Source organism: Peromyscus californicus, unplaced genomic scaffold, assembly GCF_007827085.1.
Source record: "Peromyscus californicus insignis strain IS unplaced genomic scaffold, ASM782708v3 Scaffold_5__1_contigs__length_169319896, whole genome shotgun sequence".
Classification (NCBI taxonomy): Eukaryota; Metazoa; Chordata; class Mammalia; order Rodentia; family Cricetidae; genus Peromyscus; species Peromyscus californicus.
In genome coordinates, this window is record NW_026294573.1 from 37,193,647 (window position 1) to 37,220,684 (window position 27,038).

General features: G+C 40.4%; 1 protein-coding gene across 1 annotated transcript in view; it reads right to left on the reverse strand.

The window, feature by feature from the left end:
* Ipp (intracisternal A particle-promoted polypeptide) overlaps positions 1-23,284 on the reverse strand; it is a 37,466-nt gene extending 14,182 nt beyond the window's left edge. Inside the window, exons 1-7 of the mRNA XM_052717878.1 lie at positions 23,155-23,284; positions 19,409-19,750; positions 16,520-16,951; positions 10,972-11,127; positions 8,271-8,438; positions 2,869-3,006; positions 425-547 (exon numbers count right to left, since the gene is read on the reverse strand). Coding sequence (XP_052573838.1) covers positions 425-547; positions 2,869-3,006; positions 8,271-8,438; positions 10,972-11,127; positions 16,520-16,951; positions 19,409-19,700 — 1,309 coding nt within the window. The 5' untranslated portion in view covers positions 19,701-19,750; positions 23,155-23,284. The remainder of the gene's footprint in view (positions 1-424; positions 548-2,868; positions 3,007-8,270; positions 8,439-10,971; positions 11,128-16,519; positions 16,952-19,408; positions 19,751-23,154) is intronic.
* Positions 23,285-27,038: the final 3,754 nt, after the last annotated feature.

Consider the following 27,038-nt stretch of genomic DNA (forward strand, 5'->3'; position numbering starts at 1 on the left):
GGGCCACAGACAACAACACAGACCCCAACTGTGATAGTGCCATGGACCCAGGCAAGGCCCTAGGCTGCTGCAGCACAGGCCCAGACATCACTTGGTAGCATAGGCCACCCACATCAGCCTGTTCCTCACCACCTTTGTGTCTTCAGTTCTGCTTCTCTCCACAGTGCACAAAGCACTCTGCTTCTCATTCTCTCTCATTTCTCCACCACATACCTGTTGATCACAGTGATGTCCACCTGCCATGGCCCGGATGCCAGGCCAGCCTGTACAAAAACTATTTTTTAACATGACTTCCATATCTTCAAAATTATTATACTAATCAAGGCCAATTCTAAGCCAACACACACACACATACATATATACCAAATGATAAATACTGTATTGCTGGTAACTGAACAGAAAAAATATCTTATAAAAGCATTACCTTGCATTTCACAGCACCCAAAGTAGTATCGAGACACAGCCATGTTGCCAACAACTTCCCATTTATTTTCATCAGGATCAAATCGTTCAATGGTGTTGCCAATCTCAGCTCCAACCCACCCACCTGGAACAAAAAGAAAAAAATCATTTCTGAGATAAAGGAATCTTATTTACGACAAAGACTTTAGAAACAACCTAATCCAACTACTTCATATTACAGATGAGGCCACATGGACCAGAGAGGTGATCTGTCCAAGTTGACATGAAAAATCAAAATGTAGGGCTGGAGAGATGGCTCAGTGGTTAAGAGTACTGGCTGCTCTTCCAGAGGTCCTGAGTTCAATTCCCAGCAACCACATGGTGGCTCACAACCATCTGTAATGAGATATGGTGCCCTCTTCTGGCCTGCAGGGATACATGCAGGCAGAACACTGTATACATAATAAATAAATAAATCTTCAAAAAAAAAAAAAAAGAAAAATCAGAATGTATGAGTAAAGTTCAGATTTGCTCATGACAGAGTAAAACAAAAAATTTAGCACAGTATGAGAAATATGATTTTTCCCAAAACTTTTTGTTTTTAATTTTTGGAACAGGTTTACTACATAACCCTGGCTATTCTGGAACTCATAGAGATCTGCCAGCATCTGCATCCAGAATGCTAGGATTAAAGAAATGGATAATAGACAGGTAGTGGTGGCTCACACCTTTAATCCCAGCACTCAAGAGGCAGAGGCAGAAGTATCTCTGAGTTTGAGGCTAGCCTGGTCTACAAAGTAAGTTCTAGGACAGCCAGTACTATACAGAGAAATCTTGTCTCCAAAAACCTTAAAAAAAAAAAAAAAAAAAAGAAAAAAAAAAGAAAAGAAAAAGAAAGAAAGATATGCACTAATACACCTGAGCCCAAAATTATTTTTTTCTTTTCTTTTATTCATTTTTTCCTTTTTTTATTTTTTTACACAAGGTCTTACCATGTAGCTCTGGCTGCCTGGGACTCACTATATAGACCAGAGTATATAGACTCACAGAGATCTATGGGCCTCTCCTTCCAAAGTACCGGGATCAGGCACGGGTTACCACGCCCTGCTCACGCAAATTAGTTTTTAACATGACTTCTACATGTTCAAAATTGTTAATACTTATCAAGGACAATTCTAAGCCAAACCACAGTATACTATTTCTTTAGGACGAATTTAGAGACTTCAAAAAGGCTTTTCATTTTTCTAAATATTCTCCAGGTTTGGTTGTTTGAGACAGGGTGTCACTCACTGTATGCCCTTGCTTACTAGATAGATCAGGTTGGCCTTGAACTCAGAAATCTGCCTGCCTATGCCTCTGGTCCAGTTGTTTATGTGTTATATATTTTTTTTAATTTGTTTATTTTTTATTATTTATTTTATTTTTTGATATTATAATTCCATCATTTCTTCCTTCTCTTTCTTGCCTTCAAATTCTCCAATATAGCCCTTGATCTCTTTAAATTCATGGTCTCCTTATTCATTAGTTATTGTAACACACACACACACACACACACACACACACACACACACACATATATATTCCTAACTATATAAGTACAACCTGTTCAATCTATGTTACTTATATGTATGTTTTCAGGGTTGACCATTTGGTAGTGGATAACCAATTGGTGTGTTCTTCCCTGGGGAAGACTATTTCTCCTCTCTCAGCATTTCTTGGTTGCCAGTAATTCTTTGTATAGAGTTGAAGCCTTGTGGGCTTCCCTGCATCCATGTTAGTTAGCATGTGTGGGGCTGTTGTCCTTGTTCAGCTCATGTTTAGGCAGCCATTTTGGTTAGTCTTTATGGTGCATCTTCTGACATTCCTAGAAGCTAGTTTCATAGCAAACTGACCTACATTCTCTCTATCCCCCTTTGCAATGATCCCTGAGCCTTAGGTGCTAGTGTTTTGTATTTTGAGAGAGGTATAATGTATCTCAGGCTGGCCTGGAACTCACTGTGTAGGGTTATTTGCAGTAATCCCTGAGAGTGCTAGCTTGAGTGCTGGCCCATTCTCTAATTTTTGATATTAAAAATATTCCCTTCATCCATGTAATACAGCCAACACCTATAGTTATAGCATTCAAGGAGGAGAGGCAAGAGAATGGCAAGTTCAATGATTCTAGGGCAGCTTGAGCTACAGGATGAGACCCTGTCTCAAAAAAAAAAAAAAAAAAAAAGGATTTACAAAGCTAAAAAGATACACATGTTTTTTTTTTTCAAGACACGGTCTCACTGTACAGCCCTCCCTGGCCTGGAACTTACTACATAAACCAGGCTGGCCTTGAACTAACAGAGAACTACCTTGCTTCTTTCAGTCCTAGATCTAGATGCAAATTTCTTACGTCAATAAGAAACATCTCTAAAATTGTCAGATCCCAAGAATATAATTAATATCAGTTGTTCTTAAATCAAACAGCATAATTACCCAAAGCATAGATAGCGCCGTAACACACACATACTCCCAAGCCACATCGGGGTTGATTCATTGAAGCAACAGTTGTCCATTGCTTAGTAACTGGATCATAGCATTCAGTACAGTCAAAAATCATTGAATCCTTTTCACCTGATTTTAAAAAAGAGACACACATCAGGTTTAGTGATGCTAAAAGAACAGAATTAGAAACAACATTCAGCAGCATTAGCATTCTCTGTTTTCAGAAATCAATCCTTACATCCAATTTTAAAATAGTCATTAAAAGTCTTTGCCTAGCAAGCAATATTTTTAATTCAAAGCACATGACATTCTAATTAATTCTAATTCTACCACCTAAACAATTCATGTAAATTTTAAGGAAACAATTTTCATTTTAACACTCCCATTTCTTTTCAGGTAATAATTTAGGCTTATGGTCTGGTACAATTTGAATTTTAAGGAAATGATAAGCCATATGTAGCAACAAACAGAAAATAAAATTTAAGAAACTATGTTCTTAAAATAGAATTTTAAAATACACTATACTTAATAGTCTAGGGTAGGTAAAGTTGTTTTCTTCAATGGTTTAAGCACTGGAATATCTACACTCTGGTAAATAATCTGTACCTATGTACATGCAAACAACTAATTAAACTCAGTAGCCACTCCATAAACACGAAAAAAAAAAAATGAAAGTAGGAGAATGGCTGGGAAGAAGGGGTATGCTTAGCATCCATCCATGAAGCACTAGGTTCAATCTCCATAACACACACACACACACACACACACACACACACCATAAATCTAGCCAAAGATTTGCAAAACTCCAATTGACAGAATTTACATACCGAGATATTGGGGGCATGGTGGTTCACTGCTTTATTCCCAGTACTCAGGAGGCAGAGGCAAGGGGATTTCTGTGAATTCAAGGCCAGCCTGGTCTACATAGAGAGACCCTGTCTCAAAATAAAATTCTTAAAATAAACTAGATAAAATTCTAAATTAAGGAACATCTAGAAAAATGAAGGTGTATCATGTTCATAAATTGTAAGAGTCAGGGTGGGGACTAGAGAGTTGGCTCAGCAGTTAAAAACACTTACTGTTCTTGCAGAAGACCAGGGTTCAGTCTCTAGTACCCACATGACGGTCACAACCATCCATAACTCCCATTCCAAAGGATTTATCCTCTTCTGACCTCCTTAGGCATTGCACACATGTATACACATGTAAGCAAAACACTCATACACACAATAAAATAAATAAATCTTTTAAAAAGTGTCAACGTGAGCCGGGCGGTGGTGGCGCACGCCTTTAATCCCAGCACTCGGGAGGCAGAGCCAGGCGGATCTCTGTGAGTTCGAGGCCAGCCTGGACTACCAAGTGAGTTCCAGGAAAGGCGCAAAGCTACACAGAGAAACCCTGTCTCGAAAAAAACCAAAAAAAAAAAAAAAAAAAAAAAAAGTGTCAACGTAACTCTAAGAGGGAAAAAGAGACCTTAAGCAGGGAGAAGGAAAAAAACATGAAGGGTAATGGAATAATATACATGTGAAATAAAAGCAAAAGGGAGGACTACTTGAGGATGAAGGAGATCAGCAAGAAGGAGATGGAAGAGAGTAGGGGAGGAAGACAAATGTCATAATGAAAACAATTTTTTTATTTGGTTTTCCAAGACAAGGTTTCTCTACATAACAGTGCTGGCTGTCCTAGAACTCACTCTGTAGCCCAGGCTGGCCTCTAACTCACAGAGATACAGATACACCTGGCTCTGCCTCCCCAGTGCTGGGATTAAAGGCGTGCGCCACCACTGCCCGGTTGTTAAATATGTTTTAAAAATTGGATTGATAGATGCTCACAGATATTGTCCATTTTACATCTGCATGCAACTTTATTTTTGTTTTGCTGCTGTTAAGAAAGGGTCTGTAGGGCCGGGCAGTGGTGGCACACACCTTTAGTCCAGCACTCAGGAGGCAGAGTCAGGCATATCTCTGTGAGTTCGAGGCCAGTCTGGTCTATAGAGCAAGATCCAGGACAGGCACCAAATCTACACAGAGAAATCCTGTCTCGAAAACCTAATAAATGAATGAATGAATGAATGAATAAATAAATGTCCCAATAATGAGTGGTTTGTTGCTCCAAACTACACCAAACTACAGAGAGAAATCCTGTCTTGAAAAACCAATAAATAAATAAACAGATAGATAGATAGGTAGATAGAGAGATGTCCCAATAATAAGTGGCTTATTGCTCCTGAACTGTTTACATAAACAGTATGATTTATGCTGAACACAGGCTTTCCTTCTCAGCTCTTGAGATCTGGTATTTATTTATTTATTGCTTGCTTTGTTTTGAAACAGGGTCTATTTAGTCCTGGCTATCCTGGATCTCTCATCTCTCTATGTAGATCAGTTTTGGGATTAAAGGTATGTACCATCATGCTCAGCCTAATTTTTGTTGTTGTTTCTTTGAAACAGGGTCTCTCTATGTAACCCTAGCTGTCCTGGAACTCACTAGGTAAGATTTGGCCTTAAACTTACCTAAGATCTGGTTTTTGGTGAGCATGTTTATTTCTTCTAATTGGAAATGGGGAAAAGGTCCTGAAAATCCTACAGGAGTAGGACGTGAAAGAATTCTCAAGGCTTGTGAGATGAATCATCAGATAAAAGTTCCAAACCTGATAATCTGAGTTCTATCCTAAGGACTCACATGGTGGAAGGAAAGAACCAACTCCTACAACTTTTCTCTGACATCAACATGTATGTTATGGCACACATGTGGAGATGTGTATACACACACACACACACACACACACACACACACACACACATATAATAAAGAAAGTGTAAAAAGAAAAAATTCTCAAACATGAGTCTGTAGGAACAAATTTACCATTCTTTGTTAAAAGTGCAGCCACCACTAAGTGTTTAAATTGGTTTTATATTGTCTCTTTTACAGCTGGGAAAATTTAAGCAATTAAACTAGAAGATGGGTGTCTCTTCTGAGAAAAAAGGAAAACAGATGGTAAAGTTAAATACAATGAGAGGGAGAGTGGTAGACAGTGAATTTTTCTTGAAAAACAAAAATATCATATATGAACCATAGAGTATATAATGAAAACTGGATTCTTCTTTTTCTTTCTTTCTTTTTTTTTTTTTATTTATTTTGTTTGTTTGTTTTGAGACAGAGTTTCTCTGTGTAGCCCTAGCTGTAGACCAGGCTGGCTTCGAACTCACAGAGCTCCACCTGCCTCTGCCTCCTAAGTGCTGGGATTAAAAGCATGCACCACTACAACCAGCCCTGGATTTTTCTTTTAGATTTTGTTTTTATTTTATGTGTATGGGTGTTTTGCTTGCATGAACATCTTTATTACATGTGTTTCAGTGTCTGCAGAGGCCAGAAGAGAAAGGATGTCAGGTCCTCTGGAACTGGAATTACAGGAGGTTGTTAGCCACCATGTGGATGCTGGGAACAGACCCTGGGTCCCCTAGAAAGGCAGCCAGTTCTTTTATTCTGAGCAATCTCTCTGGCTCCCCCCCCTTTTTTTTTCTTTTTTGAGATGGGTCACATGTAGCCCTGGCTGGCCTCAAACTACCTGTGCTAGTGAGAATGACTTTGAATTTCTGACCTCCTGCCTCCACCTCTTGATGTTGTGATTACAGCTCAGTTGCCATTTGTGATTTATGTAATGCTGAGAACCCAGGGCCTCCTGCATGCTAAACAAGCACCATACCAACTGAGCTATATCTTCAGCCCCAAAACTGGGTTTTATTTTCAACAGTAGAGAGGGAGTCATTCTAGGGTTGAAAATAGGACAAAACAGGTGGTGGTGCACATCTTTAATCCCAGTACTTGGGAGGCAGAGGCAGGCGGATCTTTGTGAGTTCGAGACCAGCCTGGTCTACAGAGTGAGTTCTAGGACAGCCAGGGCTACACAGAGAAACCCTGTCTCAAAAACAAACAAACAACAACAACAAAAAGAGAATAGGACAATAACATGATCATATTCATAATGCAAGAGCAGACTTTAGAGATAAAAACAGAACCATCACGATTTGGGTATTTTAACGTTGAAGCATAAATACCAATGGACTGGCTATAGGTGTGAAAGAAAGACAACATGGAGGATGACTTAAGTTTTAAGGGAGGCTTTAGCTCAGTAGTAGTGGTTGCCTCACACACGAGGCCCCAGGATAAATCACTCAGTACTGACGGAACAAAAAAGGATTGCTGTGGGATGTTCTGTATGGCAAATGTGTTGCTGATTAGTCAATAAATAAAACACTGATTGGCCATTGGCTAGGCAGGAAGTGTAGGCGGGACAAGGAGGAGAATAAAGCTGGGAAGTGGAAGGCTGAGTCAGAGAGACACTGCCAGCTGCCATGATGACAAACAGCATGTGAAGATGCCAGTAAGCCACGAGCCATGTGGCAAGGTATAGATTAATGGAAATGGATTAATTTAAGATATAAGAACAGTTAGCAAGAAGCCTGCCACGGCCATACAGTTTGTAAGCAATATAAGTCTCTGTGGTCGGGTCTGAGAGGCTGTGGGACTGGCAGGTGAGAGAGATTTGTCCTGACTGTGGGCCAGGCAGGAAAACTCTAGCTACAAAGGATGTTTAAAGCTTTGTTCTGACACACTAGGCAAATCATCATTACCTTCCAGTATATGGCAAATCAAGGGAGGAAAATACAGATTTTAGAGAAAATACAGAAATGTTAAATATAAAGTTCATATAGGTCAAGTTCATATTCCATTATTATATTTTATAAGTAAATAATTTTTCATTAAAAACATCTCATGGAGAAGAGAGGAAACAAAAAAGAGTGAAGATGGTAAAAGTACATTACATAGCTGCAGGGGGGTGATGCACATATACAATGTAGCTGAAGAGGCCTAACTTAACATCAGTGCAGCCATGACAGGTTGCAGACTAACAATACTGGGACTAGGCCTCACCATTACAATAACCAGGAAAAGCCACAAACTGTACCCTGTGGAAGACCAATCACAATTGAGACAAGCAAGTCCTAGATGCTCTAAAACATAAAGAATAGCTTACATAACTTGTAACATAAGTTGCCAATTTCCTTGCAGCAATGCCAGTACCAATCCCTGTTTATCAAGTCTTCATTGCCCCATTCCTGCCCAATTAGGAGTACAATCCCCATCTGAATCCAGAATTCCTCGAGCCCCCCATTCTTTACTCCTTAAAAATCCTGCCTCAATTGAGCTCAAGGCTCTCCCTAATCCAACCTCTGTGTTGGACGAAGGGAGAGCCCAAGCTTGAGCTTGCAATAAAGGCTCTCTGCTTTTGCATATGAACTCAGACTCCTGGTGGTCTCTGGGGGCCTTATGACACAGGCATAACATTAGCCACGTAGATTAATGAAAGAAATGAGATATTTTATTGTTACCTCCAATAGCATAGACCATCCCTCCCAAAACCGCTACTCCAAGTCCACATCGAGCCTGATGAAGCGAAGATACAGTGGTCCAGTACTGGCTAAAGGTATCAAAACGTTCTACACAGCTGAGGGCTCTACTATCACTCCAACGGCCCCCCTGCAACCGTGTATATCCACCTAAACAGAGAAGAAAAATATATACAGCAAACCACTTATTGCTAAATATAAAAATGGCAGTAAAGAAAATCTAGTCCCCTGTATCTAAATATTTATACAGCTTAGAGCCTGTCACCTCTATAAAAATATTATATAAAATATGTAATTCTCAACTATGCCAAGTCCTGGAAAATTATGGCTTGTATGCAATGAGTAGGTTAACCTCAGTGTTTTACCATATGATCTCAGTTATAATAGAAAGCTATATAAAATACAAACCTAGGCAATATTCTTTGTCTAATTATAAAGTTTCATTTTGACTTTTGTATGTCCCAATTAAAAACAGTGCATTGAGGGGGCTAGAGAGATGGTTCAATGGTTAAAAGCACTGGCTGCTCTTCTAGGGGACCTGGGTTCAACTCCCAGCACCCATATGGCAGCTATAGCTGTCTGTAACTCCAGTTGCAGGGATCTGATACCCTCACACAGACATGCATGCAGGCAAAACATCAATACACATAAAATAAATGCCCTCTTCTGAAGTTTGCAGGTACCTGTACTCACACATGCACATTCCCACACAGAGATACACACATATATACACATCATTAAAAATAAGAAATATATCTAAAAAAAAAAAGTGATTGAGGGCTGGTGAGATGGCCAGTTGGTAAAGGCATTTATCACATAAGCCTGAAAACCTGAATTCAATCCCTAGAACCCACATTAAGATGGAAGAAATAACTCACTCTACAAATGTTGTTCTCTAAGTTCCACATATGCACCATGGCATGTGCATGCACATACAAAGATCATACACACAATAATAAAAAATAAGCTTTTAACAACTAGAGCAAAAGCTGTGTGGTAATGGTGCACACCTTTAATCCCAGCACTTGTAGAAGCAGGTGGCTCTCTGAGTTTGAGGCTAGCCTGGTCTACATAGTGAGCTCCAGGACAACCAAGACTATTCAGAGAAACTCTGTCTCACAAAACAAAACAGCAAAAGAAGCAAAACACAGTAAAAATAGTGTATTGAAATCCATATTTCCCCTGCACACCCACTCAGCAAAAAAACCCAAAGCTATAATATGTACTCCAAAAGACTGTTTACATATTATAATATGAAAATATGTATAAAATTAATTATGTATAATTATGAGCTATATTATGCATAAGCAATTATATAGAAACTATACTATATCTAGATTTCTGGACAGCCATACATTCTATATGTATCAACTTCAATGGTTTAAAATTATAAATTTTGACATGTTCCTCTGATTTTTTTTTTTTTACACAAATCCACTTTTGAAAAAATTTTGAGACATGGTCTCTCTACATAGCACTGGCTGTGTACATTGCCTCAAACTCACAGAGATCTGCCTGCCTCTATCTTCTTAGTGCTGGGACTAAAGGCTTGCACCACCATGTCTGGCTTATAAATCCACTTTTTTTTTTTTTTTAAGGGTGCTAGGCCATATTTCACAGAAAAGATTTTTTTTCCCCTCCGAGACAGGGTTTCTCTGTTTCTCTGTGTAGTTTTAGTGTCTGTCCTGGATCTCACTCTGTAGACCAGGCTGGCCTCGAACTCACAGAGATCCGCCTGGCTCAGTCTCCTGAGTGCTGGGATTAAAGGCGTGCACCACCACCGCCCGGCAACACCTTCAGTTTTAAGAAAACTGTGTACTCTTTTTGGTGCTGGAGATTTGCTTATAGCCAGCAAAAATGGCCTTGCACCACAGCCTTCCCGACATATTTGCTTTTTAGAACTTCTTTTCCCAGCAGGCTTCCATAGAAGCCAAGACGGCAGAAAAGACTCCTCAGATATTCTTATGGATCATGCTGCCAGCACTTTAGATACCACTTATCTATCATCCCTAATGACCACCTAAGACATGATGAACAGTGCAAATTTTTTAGATATTTTCCCTTGAATTAATTTATTTATTTAGTTTTTTTTTTAAGGATAGTGTCATACTGTAGCCTAGGTTGACCCAGAATGCACTATGTAACCCAAACTGGCTTTGAATTCACGGCACTCCTGCCTCAGCCTCAGAATGCTAGAATTGTAGGCATGAACCATTATGCCTGGCAAAATTGAACTTTTACAGAAATGTTTCTTGTGCTGAAGAAGTAGCTCAGCAGGTAAAGACAACTGGCTGTGCAGCCTGATGACCTGAGTTCAATCCCTACAAGTGGGAGGAGAAAGCCAATTCCCATTAGTTGTCTTTCATATCCACTCACATACCATAACACATGTATGTGCATACACACAATAAATACATAAATCTGCACAGTCATTTGATGGTAACTAGGTAATCAGAGACCAAAGATTTAGAACATTGAATGAAATGTTGAATGAGAAGCTGTTAAGTTTTAAATGTGTTCATCCTATTACACAAATTCAATTTACTAATCTTAAGCCAAACATGAAATTAAATATCCTTCTGATAGATTTGCATATTAGTAATACCTGCATAGTAATAACAACAAACTATTAAAAAGCTCTTATCCTGATAATAATTTCTATTATTTTTCAGATTTTTCTTACCTACTGCATACAGGTATTTTCTTGCTTTCTTCCGAGGTCGAACTTTGGATGTCTGCAGAAAACTACAAAACTTGTTCTCTTTGGGAGACTTGCAGACCTCACAATATTCTTTCAAAAGTGTTTGCAATGCAACTCGAAGATTAAAATCAGATACTCCTAAACAGTATTTAAAAAGACCATGTTTTAAAAGATTTTCAGATATTACTGAAAAGACACATTTCCTGGTCAGTCAGAGTAACACAAGCTGTTAATCCCAACACTCAGGAGGCAGAGGCATAAGGATCTCTTCAAATTCTAGGTCAGCACGATCTAAATAGTGAGACCCAGTTTCAAAAATAAAAACAGACAAAACAAAACAAAAAACAGCAACTAAAAACAACAAGGAAAATACCCTCATCATTGGTGTTGGAGAGAGGGTTAAGGGAGTGTACTGCTCTTGCAGAAGACCCAAGTTTGGTTCCCAGTTTATAAACTCATCTCAAAGAGCTCCATATCCACGGACACCCACACCCTAGAGGCACCCACACTCACATGCACATACCCACACAGACATACACATTATTTAGATAAAATAAATCCTTCAAAAAAAAAGCCCCAAACTTATTATCAGACAACAGTATGTCTCTTATAATAGAAAATAATGTTTTTATTATTGCTGCTAAGGAATATACTTTCCTTAAATCTATCAAAATATTTTAAAGAGGCCAGTGAGATGGCTCAACAGGTAAAGGATTTGTTGCCAAGTCGGAAGACCTCAGTTTGACTCCAGGGACCTACATGGTGGAAGAAGAGAACCAACTCCTCAAATTGTCTGCTGACCTCCACTCATGCTGAGGTATACTGGAACACTCCCCCCCATACACACACACACACACACACACACACATGTATACACACAAATACATAAAAATGTAATTTAAAAGCTTTTAAAAAACAATACCAGCCAGGCAGTGGTAGCACATGCCTTTAATCCCAGCACTCGGGAGTCAGAGGCAGACAGATTTCCGGGAATTGGAGGCCAGCCTGGTTTACATAGTGAGTAGAAACCCTGTCTTGAAAAACAACAACAAAAAAAATTGCAAATACATGTATAATGTTTCCCAAATAAAGATGGTAAAATGAACTAAGTTCACAATTACAGGGCCAGTTTCAGTGGGAAGGCACTTGGCTAACATGTGTGAGTATCTCGGTTCAAGCCCCAACACTAAACAACACCATTATCTAAGAAAACACTTTAAAAGTCACATGCTTTTTCATAAAATCTAATAACAAAAAGAAAATACGTTTATGTTATAAACCTTCAAAAATGATAAGACAAAGCTAGAAACAAAAAACTTTTAAAACTTTTACAGTTAATTTTATTTACATTTATTTTGTCTACATGCATGTCTATGTACCATGTATATATATATATGCCTGTCTACAAAACTGGTGTTTCAATTCTCACTTTGTTTCCTTAGCACTTCATCTCCTCCTATGCTCCTGTATCATAAAATTGGTATTTTTAAAGTAACTCTATTGTCTGAATTTCAAGAGGATTGTGTTTCTGTTTATGGCTCATCTCCCCCCACCCCCGCCCAACTCCCCTCAACCCAGGCTGAATTCTTAATTTCTTTCTCTTCTTTTCTCTGGGACTTACTTCAACAGATTTTTTTTTTTTTTTTTTTTTTTTTTTTAGTATCTTGTTTACACGGCCTCCTTATTCAAACCCTGCTCTGACAAAGAGCTAATTCTCCCTTCCTCTCCTTTTATCTGGGTACAATTACTTTGTATTCTGCAGTACAAAATTTGAGTAAGACAAATTGTATTCTGTCTTTCTAGACTGAAACATGAGGGTAGTGGTAGGGCTGATGTCCTTACTCTGGATCAAACAGAGTGCCACAATTATGCTGAGCAAACCTCCACTAAGCTTTACCCCAACCAAGATACTATATTGATTATTTTGTTTTTCAGTTTCCTCTGCTTTGCTTTTTAATTATTCATTCTTCCTCCAAATTATCCATTGATTAGCTGGTCATGGTGGTGCACACCTTTGATTCCAGCACTTGAGAGGCAGGGGCAAGCGGATCTCTACGTCCCTTACTAGTTCATCTTCCCCCCCACCCCACCCCCAGACAGGGTTTCTCCGTGTAGTTTTGGTGCCTGTCTTGAATCTCGCTCCGTAAACCAGGTTGGCCTCCAACTCAGAGATCCTCCTTGTTCTGCCTCCCGAGTGCTGGGATTAAAGGCATGTGCCACCACCACCCAGCCCCTTACTAGTTCTTTATGAAAATCAGAAAATACTGCTTTTTCAGAGAAGACAAAATGTACAAGTTGACTAACAGGACACTGGTTGACTTTCATCTCAAGTACACCACCTCATCTAAGTATCCTTGGCCAGAAGCAACCTACCAATCATACCCAAGGAACTTTTAGGAAACGCTCCTCATACCATCAGAATATTTTGTTTCTAAACTGGTTCTGGTAGTTCCCACCTGTAATCCTAGCACTTGGGAGGTGGAGGCAGGAGGATCAGAAGTTCCAGGTCATCCTTGTTTACACAATGAGATTAAGACCAGCCTAGGATAACTGAGACCTTATCTCAAAAAGAGGGTGGAGTGGAGGGATGGCTCAATGGTTAAGAGCACTGGCTGCTTTTCCAAAGGAACCAGATTTGATTCCCAACACCCACATGGCAGCTCACAACTGTCTGTAACCCCAGTTCCAGGAGATCAGGAATGTTTTCTGGCTTCCAAAGGCACAGACATAGGCAACACACACACACACACACACACACACACACACACACACACACACACACACACACCAGTTTAAAAAAGATGACTCCCAAATGATATTTGAAAGTATTCAGAAATTTCACACAAAAAACTTCCCCAAAGTGAGGGGGCTGGAGAGATGGCTCAGAGGTTAAGAGCACTGACTGCCCTTCCAGAGGTCCTGAGTTCAATTCCCAGCAACCACATGGTGGCTCGCAACCATCTGTAATGAGATCCGGTGCCCTATTCTGGCCTGCAGGCAAACATGCTGTATACATAATAAATAAATAAATCTTTTTAAAAAAAAAAAAAAAAAACTTCCCCAAAGTGATGGGAAAATTAAACTTATTTTGTTTTTAGAGAAGTTTTTGCTTGTTTGAGGCAGGACCTCACTTTTTAGTCTAGGTTGGCCTAGAACTCACTAAGTAGTCTAGACTGGCCTCAAATTTACAGATGATTCTTCTGTCTTTGCATCCCACACTCAGAAGAACTTTCAAAAAGAAAGAAAATATGATATAATCTAATAAAAAAAAAAACGAAGTTCAAAACAAAACAACAACAATAACACCAAGAATAATGAAAGAATTCTTAAGGCATTCAACCAGAAAAAAGAAATCACTGAAAACAAAACCAAACTATGTCTTATATGTTGGCGAGATGGCTCAGTGGGCCACAGCATTTCCCACCAAGCCTGAACAACTCAAGGTCAACCCCTAGGACCCGTAAGGTGGAAGTAAAGAATCCACCCCATCCCTACAAGTTGCCCTCTGACCTTCATATGCATTCTCATAACCCAAGGACAACCTACAAAATATCATAACCCCTCCAAAAAAACTATGCCTTACCAAATTCAAAAAGAATAGGAATACCATCATAACTAAAGAACAGTATACAAATCTAAATTTAATTTAAAAAAGCAACACCCAGGAATTTTCAAATTTGAAAGGATTCAGGAACTAAAGAGCCATGTTTCTCTAGAAAAAAGACAGGCATAGTGGCACACACCTTTAATCTCAGCACTCAGGAGGCTGAGGCAGGTAGATCTCTGTGAGTTAGAGGCCAGCCTGGTCTACATAGAGAATTCCAGGACAGCCAAAGCTCTATAGAGAGACTCTATCTCAAAAATCAAGCCAAACCAAACAAAACAAAGCAAAAGAAAGAAGTACTTGATTAAAAAAAAAAAAGTGAAAAAAAGTCCAGTCAACCTGTGGAGCTCAACAGTTAAGAACACTTGATATTTTTGCAGAGGACCAAGTTCAGTTCTTAGAACCCCACCCGGGAGCTTATAACTATCTGTAACTCCAGTTCCAGAGGATCTGATCCCTCCTCTTTTTGTCTCCTAGGGCACCAGGCATACACATGATACACAGACATACGTGCAGGCAAAATACACACATAAAAATTTAAAATAGTAGCCGGGCAGTGGTGTCGCACGACTTTAATCCCAGCACTCGGGAGGCAGAGCCAGGCGAATCTCCAGTCTGGGCTACCAAGTGAGTCTCAGGAAAGGCGCAAAGCTACACAGAGAAACCCTGTCTCGAAAAACCAAAAAAAAAAAAAAAAAAATTTAAAATAGTAAAAAGAAATTTTTAATCTGGCCAACTCAAACAATGAATAAAAAAGAAAAATATGGTAATGGAAACACTATACTTGAAGCTGGGTATAGTATCACATGCCTGTAATGCAGCACTTGAGAGATGGAGTCAGGAGGAACAGAAGTGTGAGGTCATTCTTGGCTATATATTGCGTTAATGACCAACCCCAGCTACATGTGATCCTATCTTAAACACAAACTACAACTGATAATCTGTTGGCATCAAAATCATCTGAATACAGAGATAAGGGCATAGAGCCAAGGGACTCATAATTGCAAACATAAATATAAATAATGGCTATAAACCTTGAGGGTCTTAACAGAAAAGAGGATGGAAAGAAAAATAAAAATACTAAGTGCCTAATTTCTCTTAGCAGAGAGTTGTTACTGTTTAAAATTAAAACTGTAATTTTTGGGAGGGTAGTGGATTTCTCTGTGTTGCCCTGGCTGTCCTGGAACTAGCTCTGTAGACCAGGCTGGCCTCCAACTCAGAGAGATCCGTCTACCTCTGCTCCCGAGTGCTGGGATTAAAGGTGTGTACCACCACCACTTGGCTAAACTTGAGTTTTATATTGCTTGTATTATGGCTTCTGTGTAAACTTTGAATCATCTTCAGGTTCTAAGCATTTTCTTCTTTGTTTTTTTTCATTGTTGGAGATTTTTTGTTTTAAGGCGTAGTCTAGGCTGGCTGAAACTCACAATCTTCTGTGAGTTGGAGGCCAACCTGATCTACAAAACAAGTTCCAGGACAGCCAAGGCTACACATAGAAACCCTGTCTCGAAAATACAAACAACAACAACAAAAAAAAAGCCACTGTGGTGCTAAAGAAATGTCTCAGTTGGCCAACTACTTCTGACCAGAGTATATGGGACCTAAGTTTGATCCCTAACACTCATGTGAAAATGTCCAACAAGGTGTCATGAGCCTGAAATCCTAGAACTGGGGAGGTGGAGACAGTAAGAACCCTGGGGTTTGTTGGCTAACCAGTCTAGATGAAACAGCAAGCTCCAGGTTCACTGAGAGATCCTGTCTCAAAAAACAAGGTGAAGAGCAACTAAGGAAGACACCTGAGGTCAGCCTCTGGCCTTTAAGTGCATGCACACACCCCTTCTTCACACATATCTTCGCACACACAAACAACACACAAAAGAAAAAAATTTAGTAATCAACTAATTTGATACATAGTAAAAGAGTTACCTTCTATGTACTTTAAAAGCCTCTGAGATGGTAATAAAGGGAATCGAATTGGATCTAACACTTCTACCACATGTTTTCTTCTCTTTCCCAGGTCTTTCAGAATCCACTGCATTGCAGCTAAGAAGACTTGGTATTCATCTTCAATGCTAAGCTCCTCACTTCGTAAAATTTTGATCAGCTGATCTTTCGTAAGTGCCAGGAACTCTTCTCCACTATGAACCTCCAAGAAATGGACATGAATATAGTTTTCTGTAAATTCCAAAAGATCATGGCAGGCAATTTGCTCAGAGAACTGGAAAAGTCCAATGCAGTTCTGTGGGTCAATTTGTCCTTTCAGAAAATCACAGCAGAGATTAACAACTTCAGTCAATTGTAGCATGTCTGCTGCAACAATCAGCTCCTGAACATTGTTCACAGCTATGGTCACTAATCCTAAGGAAAGAAGTAGATAAAATAGTCATTAAATCAAAACAAACATTCAGCTTAATATTTTACTTGACTTCGATAATAGTTTAATTTTTGCAGAGTAGAAACTTAGTAAATAGGATATATGGTAAAAACACAAAATTTAAATGACAATGATATTTAACATTCATGGAACAACTAGGCCAGTGTGCTGGTGAATGTCTTCAATCTACCAGCATTTGGGAGGCAGAGACAAGTGAGTTCAAGGCCAGCCTGATCTACAAAGTGAGTTCTAGGATAGTCAGTGCTACAGAATGAGACCCTATCTCAAACAAAACAAAACAAACAAAAACAAAAAACAACCAACAACATTTATGGAACAACTATAATAAACCAGTCACAGTTTTAGTTGCTTTATACTCATTCAACATTCACTATATTCCTAGCTAGTAGATATAAATTTTCTTATTATTGTATTAAGTAAACAGAATTAGGAAGTTTAAATAACTCTTCTCCAAATTATATGACAGAAAGACTGGAGAGATGGCTAAGCAGTCAGAGCATTTGCTGCTCTTGCAGAGGACCCAGGATTTAGTTCCTAGCACCTACAGGATGCCTGACAGTGGCCTGTAACTCCAATTCCCATAGAAATCCAAGGCCCTCTCCAGCCACCACAGGCACTGCATACATGTGATGCACATACATACATGTAGGTAAAAACTCATACACAGAACATAAAAATGAAGAACTCTTCAAAAATGTTTTGAAAAAAAAAGTGTATGATTGAGCAAAGTGCAAATTAGGGACTGACATTAAAGCCAACACTTTGCTTGCTTGTTGAGACAAAGTCTCACTATATGGAGCAAGCTGGTTTCCAGCTCTCAATCTTCTTGTCTTTGCATCCAGGGTGCTGGGATTAAAGGAGTGCACACTACATCCAGGTAAAGTTCATACTTTTAACACAGGTTATATGCAATTAACAAACTTACTGAGGTAGTGGGGAGGGAAAGAAAGCAGGTTTACTATATTCATTTATGATAAAATGTCATACAGTGTTAGTCTTTTAATATGAGGTATAATCAAGACTCTATAACATATGAGAAACTACTAAAAATTTGAACTGAATATTTGGATTTCTTCCCCCAAAGACTCCATGTTCATTTTCTTTTCTAAGACAGGGTCGCAAACTCACTATGTAGATGAGGATGACCTTGAATTCCTGATTCTTCTGCCTCTACCTCCCTACTGGGATTATAATTATGTGCCATTATGCTCAGTCTTACTTTCACAATTTATGGAATAACTTTGGAGGACATCAAATAGCTAATTATATTCAAGGTAGTAGAAACACTATAATTCTCTTACCTAATAAATATTCCATTCAGTCTTATACTTTTATCCCTTTTAAGAGTCTGTGGATAACCTAGAGCCTTGAACATAATAGATAAGCACTTTATTACTAAGCTATACCTCCAGCCTTTTTAAAATTTTTATTTCAGCCGGGCGGTGGTGGCGCACGCCTTTAATCCCAGCACTCGGGAGGCAGAGCCAGGCGGATCTCTGTGAGTTCGAGGCCAGCCTGGGCTACCAAGTGAGTTCCAGGAAAGGCGCAAAGCTACACAGAGAAACCCTGTCTCGAAAAACCAAAACAAAAAACAAAAAAACAAAAATTTTTATTTCATTTTATTTCTTTAGATAGAGTTTTACTGTATAGCCCTGGCTGACCTGCAACTTGTTATGCAGACCAGGCTGCCCCTGAACTCAGAGAGTGCCTCCTGCCTCTGCTTCCTGAGTGCTGGGATTAAAGGTGTGTACCACCATGCCTGGCCACCCCCAGCCTTTTATAACAATTATTGCATTAAACTATTGGTCTGCTGTGGGATGTCTTTCTGTCCACTGTGAATATGTGTTGCTCTGATTGGTTGGTAAATAAAGCTGTACTGGCCTATGGTAGGGCAAGATAGGTTAGGCAGTACATTCAAACTGAAGATGAAGGAGGGTGGAGTGGGGGGGAGACGCTAGCCTGCGGCTCAGGGAGCAACCCATGTAGCAACAGATAGATTAATAGAAACAGGTTAAGTTATAAGAGCTAGCTAACAAGGCCATACAGTTTGTAAATAATATAAGCCTCTGTGCTTACTTGGGACCAAGTGGCTACTGGATGCGGGTGGGAGAGATTCATCCTGACTGTGGGCTACATTGGTCCCAAATTTATTTTCTTGGTTCTATTTATAAGTTTGAGCTGAGTATCGTGGCTCATGCCTTTAGTCCCAACACCCAGGAGGCAGAGACAGGAGGATCTTGGTGAGCTCAAGGCTAGCCTGGTCTACAGAGTAAGTTCCAGGACGGCCAGGGCTACACAGAGAAACCCTGTATTGAATAACCAAAAAACAAAAAACAAAAAACACTTTTACAAAGAAACAAATAAGTTACTTTGGTCATGATATTTTATCACAGCAACAGAAAACTAATATATAGATATACCTGTGTAAATGAAATCTAGAAGCAACTGAAAGATTCCAGCTTCAACTCCTAGAATCTGTACAACATCTTTTGAGGACTCTTTCATTCCTCCAGCAAACAAAGCTGCAAAGTATGGACTACTGGCAGCCAGAACCAGCCGGTGAACTTGAAAGGTTTCCTTCCCAACTTGTAGCTGTACATCACAGAAATGCTGTCCATTTCTCATTTTATTGATTTGGGCCAAGATGAGCTGGGCATGTTTCTCAGAGGAAAATGAACTATCACCAGCTTGAGCACACTCCTCCTTAGACATGATGATCACAGGTTAATTAAAGAGACTGTTGACCATTATCTGCTTCTACCCTGAGAAACAAAACACAAAGATCAAACAACAGATCTTTTTGTTAATATATTTTCTATTCACATATAGACGAAACATTCTCTATCATTTATTTAGGGTCATAAAACACAAATCAAACAAATAAGAGCTAAAACTGTATGGTAAGACTTCTAATATGCCTTCTGGTAATGGAATATGTACATCAAAGAATGCTTCACAGAAGAAATAAGCACTAAATTGGGCACTAAAAGATAAATAGCAGTAAGATATGAGGAACAGTCATAAACCCCTCCTTGGGTAAAGAAAGTAAGGTGCAAAGGCAGAAGATATATCATACAGTCAGGAAGTAAACATTTTAGGCATGATGAATTTCTAAAAATCAACTGTGACCAGCCCAAATGTCTGCTTAAAATCTTTCAATCTGTATGCTTCCCTTAATATACAAGGCCTTTGCGGATCTTTGTTATAACCCAGGACTGTTCAAATATAGCTTTTCAGATAACATTTTCCTGTTTCTCTCTCCTCTAGACTTGATGGCCACCCTAACCTTACCTATGTTATAGCCTATATTACCCCTGCCATCTTAATCCCAGCCCACACACACACACACACACACACACACACACACACACACACACAAAGTTCTTGAAAGATAGTCCCTTCATGACCAGGAACTAGCTTCTATTGCCATAGGACTGGTCTCCAACATATATCAGCATTTCAAATGTTTGTGAAATAAGAAATAAAAGGCTTGGGTTTTTGTTTTATGAGACAATATTTGTAATGGCCCTCCTGCCCTCTGACACCCTAGCACTGGGACTGTACGTGCTGCCAAACCTGCTTCAGTTGTTAGCTTCTTCACAAATTAGGCCAACTGTAGTTTTTGTTATCTTTGATTGGTTTTGTTTTCTTAAGACAGGGTCTTAACATATAGTCTTAGCCAGACAGGAACTCACTATGTAGACCAGACTGTCCTCAAACTCAAAATGAACCATCTGCTTCTACATTCTGAGTGCTGGGATTAATGTTCTGTGCCACCATGCCTCATCCTCAATTGTAATTTTTATAATAACTGAGAGATCAGAAGAAAAAGATAATCTTCTCTCAGGCCACAGAAAAGAAAACTACTAGACTTTCTCCAGCATTAATTCATGGACAGTCTCATATTCATTTACTCTAAGCCTAGGGTTGTTCCTACCATATCATATTGCATGGAAATTATCAGATCGGGATGTAGAGAATGGAACTCAAGTACAGAAACTTGAACCTAAATCTTTATAGGTTTAGCAAAAAGAAACATGTCAATAGACATTTCAGAACTCTTGGGTTCTTCAAATATGCATGAAGTATGAGATAACAAAAAAACCAATCCTTTTATTATTTAAGTCACAAAGGAAAGTTGAAGACAAATAACATAATAGATTGCAACGAGAATCAAAGGAATAAATTCAGGTTACTGAATAAAGTAACCATGAATTCTTACAATATAAGATAGGTAGATTGTCGTGTCCGCCTCGACCAGCAAGGAAGACGCAACACCAGGCTCTTCTCCAAGCAGTCTATTCAGGAACCTTGAGACAATCTTCTGACCCGGGGAGAGCCAACCCACAACTTAAATAGCCTCTGGGTAGCCTACCCCAGTCTGCCATGTGGGTACTACGGATAGGTCCAGGTACGCGCGGAAGGAAGCCAGATCCTAGCCTTAGCCAAATAAGGAGTTGTTTATCACAGAGAGCACTCACTGTCGGGAGGGTGGAAGGCGGAAGCCAGCGCCATCTTTGAGGCGCGGCTGCACGCAGCTCCCTACAGCAGATAAAGCTGGGCGGTGGTGGTACTTGCCTTTAATTTCAGCACTTGGGAGGCAGAGGCAGGTGAATCTCTGTGAGTTCGAGGCTCGCTTTGTCTACAAAGTGAGTTCCATTACACAGAGAAACCCTGTCTCAAAAAATCAAAAAAAAAAAAAAAAGGCAGATAAAGCAGAGGAAATGTTAAAATGATTAAGGTCTTGTAATTTAGGCATGAAAGAAAATGAGTAATAAAATTGACCAAACTATTGTAACCTGACATTAATACATTAATATATATTAATATATATTTATATTTCATGGGGCTGGAGAGGTGGCTCAGCAGTTAAGAGCACGGACTGCTATTCTAGAGGCCCTGGGTTTAATTCCCAGCACCCACATGGCAGCTCCAGTTCCAGGGCTTCTGACACCCACACACTAATGAACACACACACACACACACACACACAAAAAGTTCAGTGTTTAGCATACAGTCAAAATTATCAGTAAAAACAGGCTGGGACTGGGTGTGGTGGTGCAGAGGCAGGGAGATCTCTTAGTTCCAGGCCAGCCAAGACTACAAAATGAGACCTTCTGTTAATAATAATAAAACTGATACTCATGGCTATCTAGAAACTTTGAGAGGCTTGAAGGGAGCCACTAAAATGTCACTTCAGCATGTACATGATGCCAACATCTTACAAGCCAGTCTATCTCCATGCAGAAATTCGACCTGTAGATGTTACTAAACATGGTACGGTTGTCTGGCCTGTTTGCGCTTTGTTCTCCCTGGTAGCAGAGTTTGAACCCCTGAGGTGTGATGCCAGGTTTCCTACGTTTGTCTCTTACTGAAGGTATCAAAGCAGAGCCACTAAGTCAAAATGCCTCCTGTTACAAGAAACAGTTTACTGAATATTCACTCTGGCAGTAGAGAGCTGAAATGTTTGTTCTCACACACACACCCCCCCCCCCCCCCAGTAAATGCTGATTCTATCCCACTGCCAGTGGAGTACCTCATCCCAAAATGTGACATGGGAAATGACTGTACATGCAAACAGGAAAAGCATTCTTCTGGGGTAGTGCAAAGGGATCTAAGGACGCCTCAACAGATCCAACTTGAAAAGCAGTTTATTGGCTAACGATGGACACGATCGGAGGAATTAAAGAGGACCTATGTTTTGGTGGCCTCGATCTCCCTCTCAAGAGCATCTGAAAGTTGATTTAGTAAGGGGGCCAGAACTCCAGTTGAGCATCAAAACAACTGTCTTTGTGCTTGAGTTGGACGCTGTAGCTAGAGTTCTCCCTAAACTGATCGACACTATAGGCAGGAAATCAACTCGGTGCTACTGACGGCGCAAGCTTGGTAAGGAATTTCACCACAAAGCCGGCAGAAATCAGGGGCAGGGGCCGGCTTTGGGTTTCCCCAGTGGGGGTGGGGAGAGCAGAGGCCACGGCGCTGTAGACCGGAGGAAGCTGCGGCGACGGCGACAACACTTGGGCGGTCAGAGGGCCTCCGGGGGTGACAGTAGGAAAGCCGAGGACAAGTGCGCCGGGAAAACTCGCATCTTCCCGGTCCGGAGAGCCAGACTCAGGGAAGCTCCCAACCCTGTGAGAAACACACACGGGACGCAGGGCCTGCTTACCCGCCGCGTCCCTTCCCGCCGGCGCCCTCAGAGGCTCTGCGCGCGCAGTCGCGGCAGGCAGCGGAGGGGGCGGGGACAGCGTGCAGCGACTGGCCGTGCGACCGCGGAAGGCGCAGCCTCTACGCTTCTACTGCGCGTGCTCGGCTTCTGGGCCCGCCTCCTCCCAGCCGCCGGCGCTGCAGACCTGGGTAGTGGCTGGCTGGTTGCGGCCGCGGGGTCTGTAAGCCACCCTCTTGCCAAGGTCTTGTAAGCCCTCTTGGTGGGCTCCCCTAGTCCGTTCCATGCACATTTTCTGTTCTTGAGGTGTCCCAGGCTAGCCATCGATCTCGGCGTTGAGGAAAAACACGTGCACAGTGCTCTACCAATTTTATTGGATCATTTCCTGAGCCTCTGTTTGACAGACTCCTGCTTACTTTGAGGGAAGGACTCAAAACGCCCAGTTCTTTTTCAATGTAAAGCATCATAATGTGTCGCATTAGTGACTTCTGAACTATATTTTAAGATTTTGTTTTTAAATGTATGTGTCTGACTATAGGTTTGTGCTTGTAAGTGGAATGCTCATGGAGGCCAGAAGAGGGCTGTAGATCCGATGCTGGAGTTACAGGCTGGGAACCACGCAGGTCCCTCAATTTAAGTGAAGTGGGTGGGCTCTGCGCCAGGAGTTGTGGCATAGGTCTATAATCCCAGCACCCAGCAGGCAGGAGGATCTCTAAATTCGAAGCCAGTCTAGTCTACAAAGTGAGTTCCAGGATAACTAGGGCTATGTAGACAGACACATTCTCAAAATTAAGAGAGAGATATGCTTTCTTAGCCATTGAGCATATCTCTCCAACCCTCAAACTTTTTGTTCTTGCTTTTAAATCCTGACCTATAGAACACAAAAATATTTTACATCAAACTCATACCATGTATTTGTATATACAGATGTTTAAGCTAAAACAAAATGTTCACAAAACTATGCTTACATTTACCCCACATGCCTTCAATTTCAGATTTACATTTCATTATAAAAATGCAAAAAATTCTGCAAAAAGTTGCAGAAATCTTGTTGAGGACACAGAAAAAAGTAAAAGGAGCCAGGCAGTGGTGACACTTGCCTTTAATCCCAGCACTTGGGAGGCAGAGGCAGGCAGATCTCTGTGAATTTGAAGCCAGCCTGGTCTACAGAGCGAGTTCCAGGATAGCTAGGACTATACAGAAAAAGCCTGTTTCACAACCCACTCCCCACCCCCAAAACAAAGAATGAAATTATAAAATTTGCAGGAAAATGGATAGACTTAGAATGTACAATATTAAGCAAAGTCACACAAAAGAAAAGTTATATATTTTCCCTCATATGCATAGTCTAGCCAGTGATATATCTTCTGTGCAAACAACTGTGCATATGAGTACAGCATAAATATAACTTACAGGAAGGAGAACCAGAAAGGCTAAACATCAGGGGATCAGGAAGTCCTGAATGGACAGGAGTTACAAAAGGAGTCATAAAACTAGCTTTTTTTTCTGGTTCTAATTTGTGTTGGATTTTTTTCATTTTTGGTAGTTGGTGAGAGCAGAAAAATATATTCTATAGTGAAAGTATAAAATCCATTATGAAGTTCTACAGCTACAGAATGTCTACTCTAACTGTATAGAAGTTACTGAGATGTTAGACTTTGGGTCTGGATATTTTTTTTCTTTCTTTCCTTCTCTTTTCTTTCTTTTTTTTTTTCAGAGACAAGGTTTCTCTGTGTTGTTTTGGTGCCTGTCCTGGATCTCACTTTGTAGACCAGGCTGGCCTTGAACTCATAGAGATCCACCTGGCTCTGCCTCCCGAGTGCTGGGATTAAAGGCATAAGGCATGCGCCACCAACGCCCGGCTGGGTCTGGATAATTTTAATGTATGATGTTTATTTTATTTGCAAGTTTGTTTTTATAATAAAGTTTAAACAGATTTTTTTTTAAAAAAAAGGATGAAGGATTGGTATATGCTATAATAGGTATGAAAATATTATGCTCCATGACAAGCCCATCATAAAAAATACATTGTATAATTACATGAATATGAAATATTTAGAATAGGCAAATGGACAGAAACATATTAAATTTGCAGCTACAAGGGACTGAGGGAAGGAGTGACTGTTAAAACAGTACAGGACTTCTTTTGGTATAATGAAAATGTTCTAAAATTAGGTAGTGATGACAGTTGCATGACTGTGGAAACAGACCAAAAAAAAAAATCATTGGACTGTATGCCGTAAGAGAGTAAATGTCATGGCGTGTGAGTTATAGCTCAAAAAAACCTGCTGGGCTTGTTTAACACTTATTCCTGTGCTCAGAGCTCTCCATTTCTCTTTGGAGAAATTGACTTTCCATTTCTTTTAGAGCAAAAGTCAATTTCTCCCAGTGTAAAAGGACTCTGTAGAGGGGAGCCAAAGGTTAAGAGCTATCTTGCAGCCTGCCCTGTGGTGGCACACACCTTTGATCCCACCCAGCACTCCGGGGAGGCAGAGGCAAGTGGATCTCTGTGTGTTTGAGGCCAGCCTGATCTACAGAATTCCAGGACAGCCAGGGCTGTTACCCAGAGAAACCTTATCTTAAAAAAGCTTTAAAAAATAACAATAATGGTGGAGCTATCTTGCAGAGGACCCAGTTTCAATTTCTAGCATGCACATCGTGGCTCACAGCCATCTGTAACCCCAGGGAATTCAACAAGGAAACACATGGTGCACGTACATGCATACGGGCAAACCAGTCATACCAAAACAACAACAATAACAACAAAAACAAACCGAAGTAAAATAAATAAACCTAAGAAATATTTTTAAAACTCTGTAGCCCCCCCCCCCACACACACACACCCATCGCCTCCCTGTGGCTCTCACCTGTGGCTCTCATCGGTGGCTCTCATTGGTTGCTCTCTCTCACCTGTGGTTCTCCTATGTGGCTCTCATCTGTGGCTCTCATCAGTTGCTCTCTCTCATCTGTGGTTCTCACCTGTGGCTCTCCCTCGCATTCGTTCTGCTCTAGCCTTTCTAGTTTTCTTGTTGGTGTTCTTTTTCCATGCCTTAAACACACTGTTTGGCGTCTTGCACTCTAGACTGCTCTTTTTTTTTTTTTTTTTTTTGGGACAGGGTTTCTCTGTGTACCTTTGGAGCCTGTCCTGGAACTAGCTCTGTAAACCAGGCTGGCCTTGAACTCACAGAGATCCACCTGCCTCTGCATCCTGAGATTAAAGGTGTGCACCACTACTGCCTGGCCGACTGTTCTTTTATAAGCTATTCTTTTGTTCCCTTCAGATCTGTTTATTCAGATTTTACCTTTTCAGTGAGACCATCCTGGTATTCTCATTTTAAATTATAATATCTCTCCTAGAACATCTCCCCATGTTCTCATCTATATTTTTCTTCATAGAACTTATTGTCTTAGGGTAACACCATGACCAAAAGCAACTTGGGGAGGAAGGGATTTATTTCACTTACATTTCCATATAACAGCTCATCAAAGGCAGTGAGTGCAGGAACTCAAGCAGGGCTGGAACTTGGAAGCAAGAGCTGATGCAGAGGCCATGGAGGGGTGCTATTTACTATTTACTTGCTCCCCACGGTTTGCTCAGCCTGCTCAAACAGGGTTTTTACAGAACCCAGAACTTCCAGCCTAGGGGTTCTCCACCCACAATGGGCTGGACTCTTCCCCGTGAATCACTCAAGCTTGTCCACAGTCCATCTTATGGAGACACTTCCTCAATGGAGGCTCCCTCCTCTCTGATGACTCTAGATAAAGTGAAGTTGACATAAGACTAGCCAGTACACTTATTGTCACTTAATATACTAGTTTTTTAAAATGTTTATTTTATTTTTTATTTTTTTTCAGAGTTTCTCTATGTAGCTCTGGTTGTCCTGGAA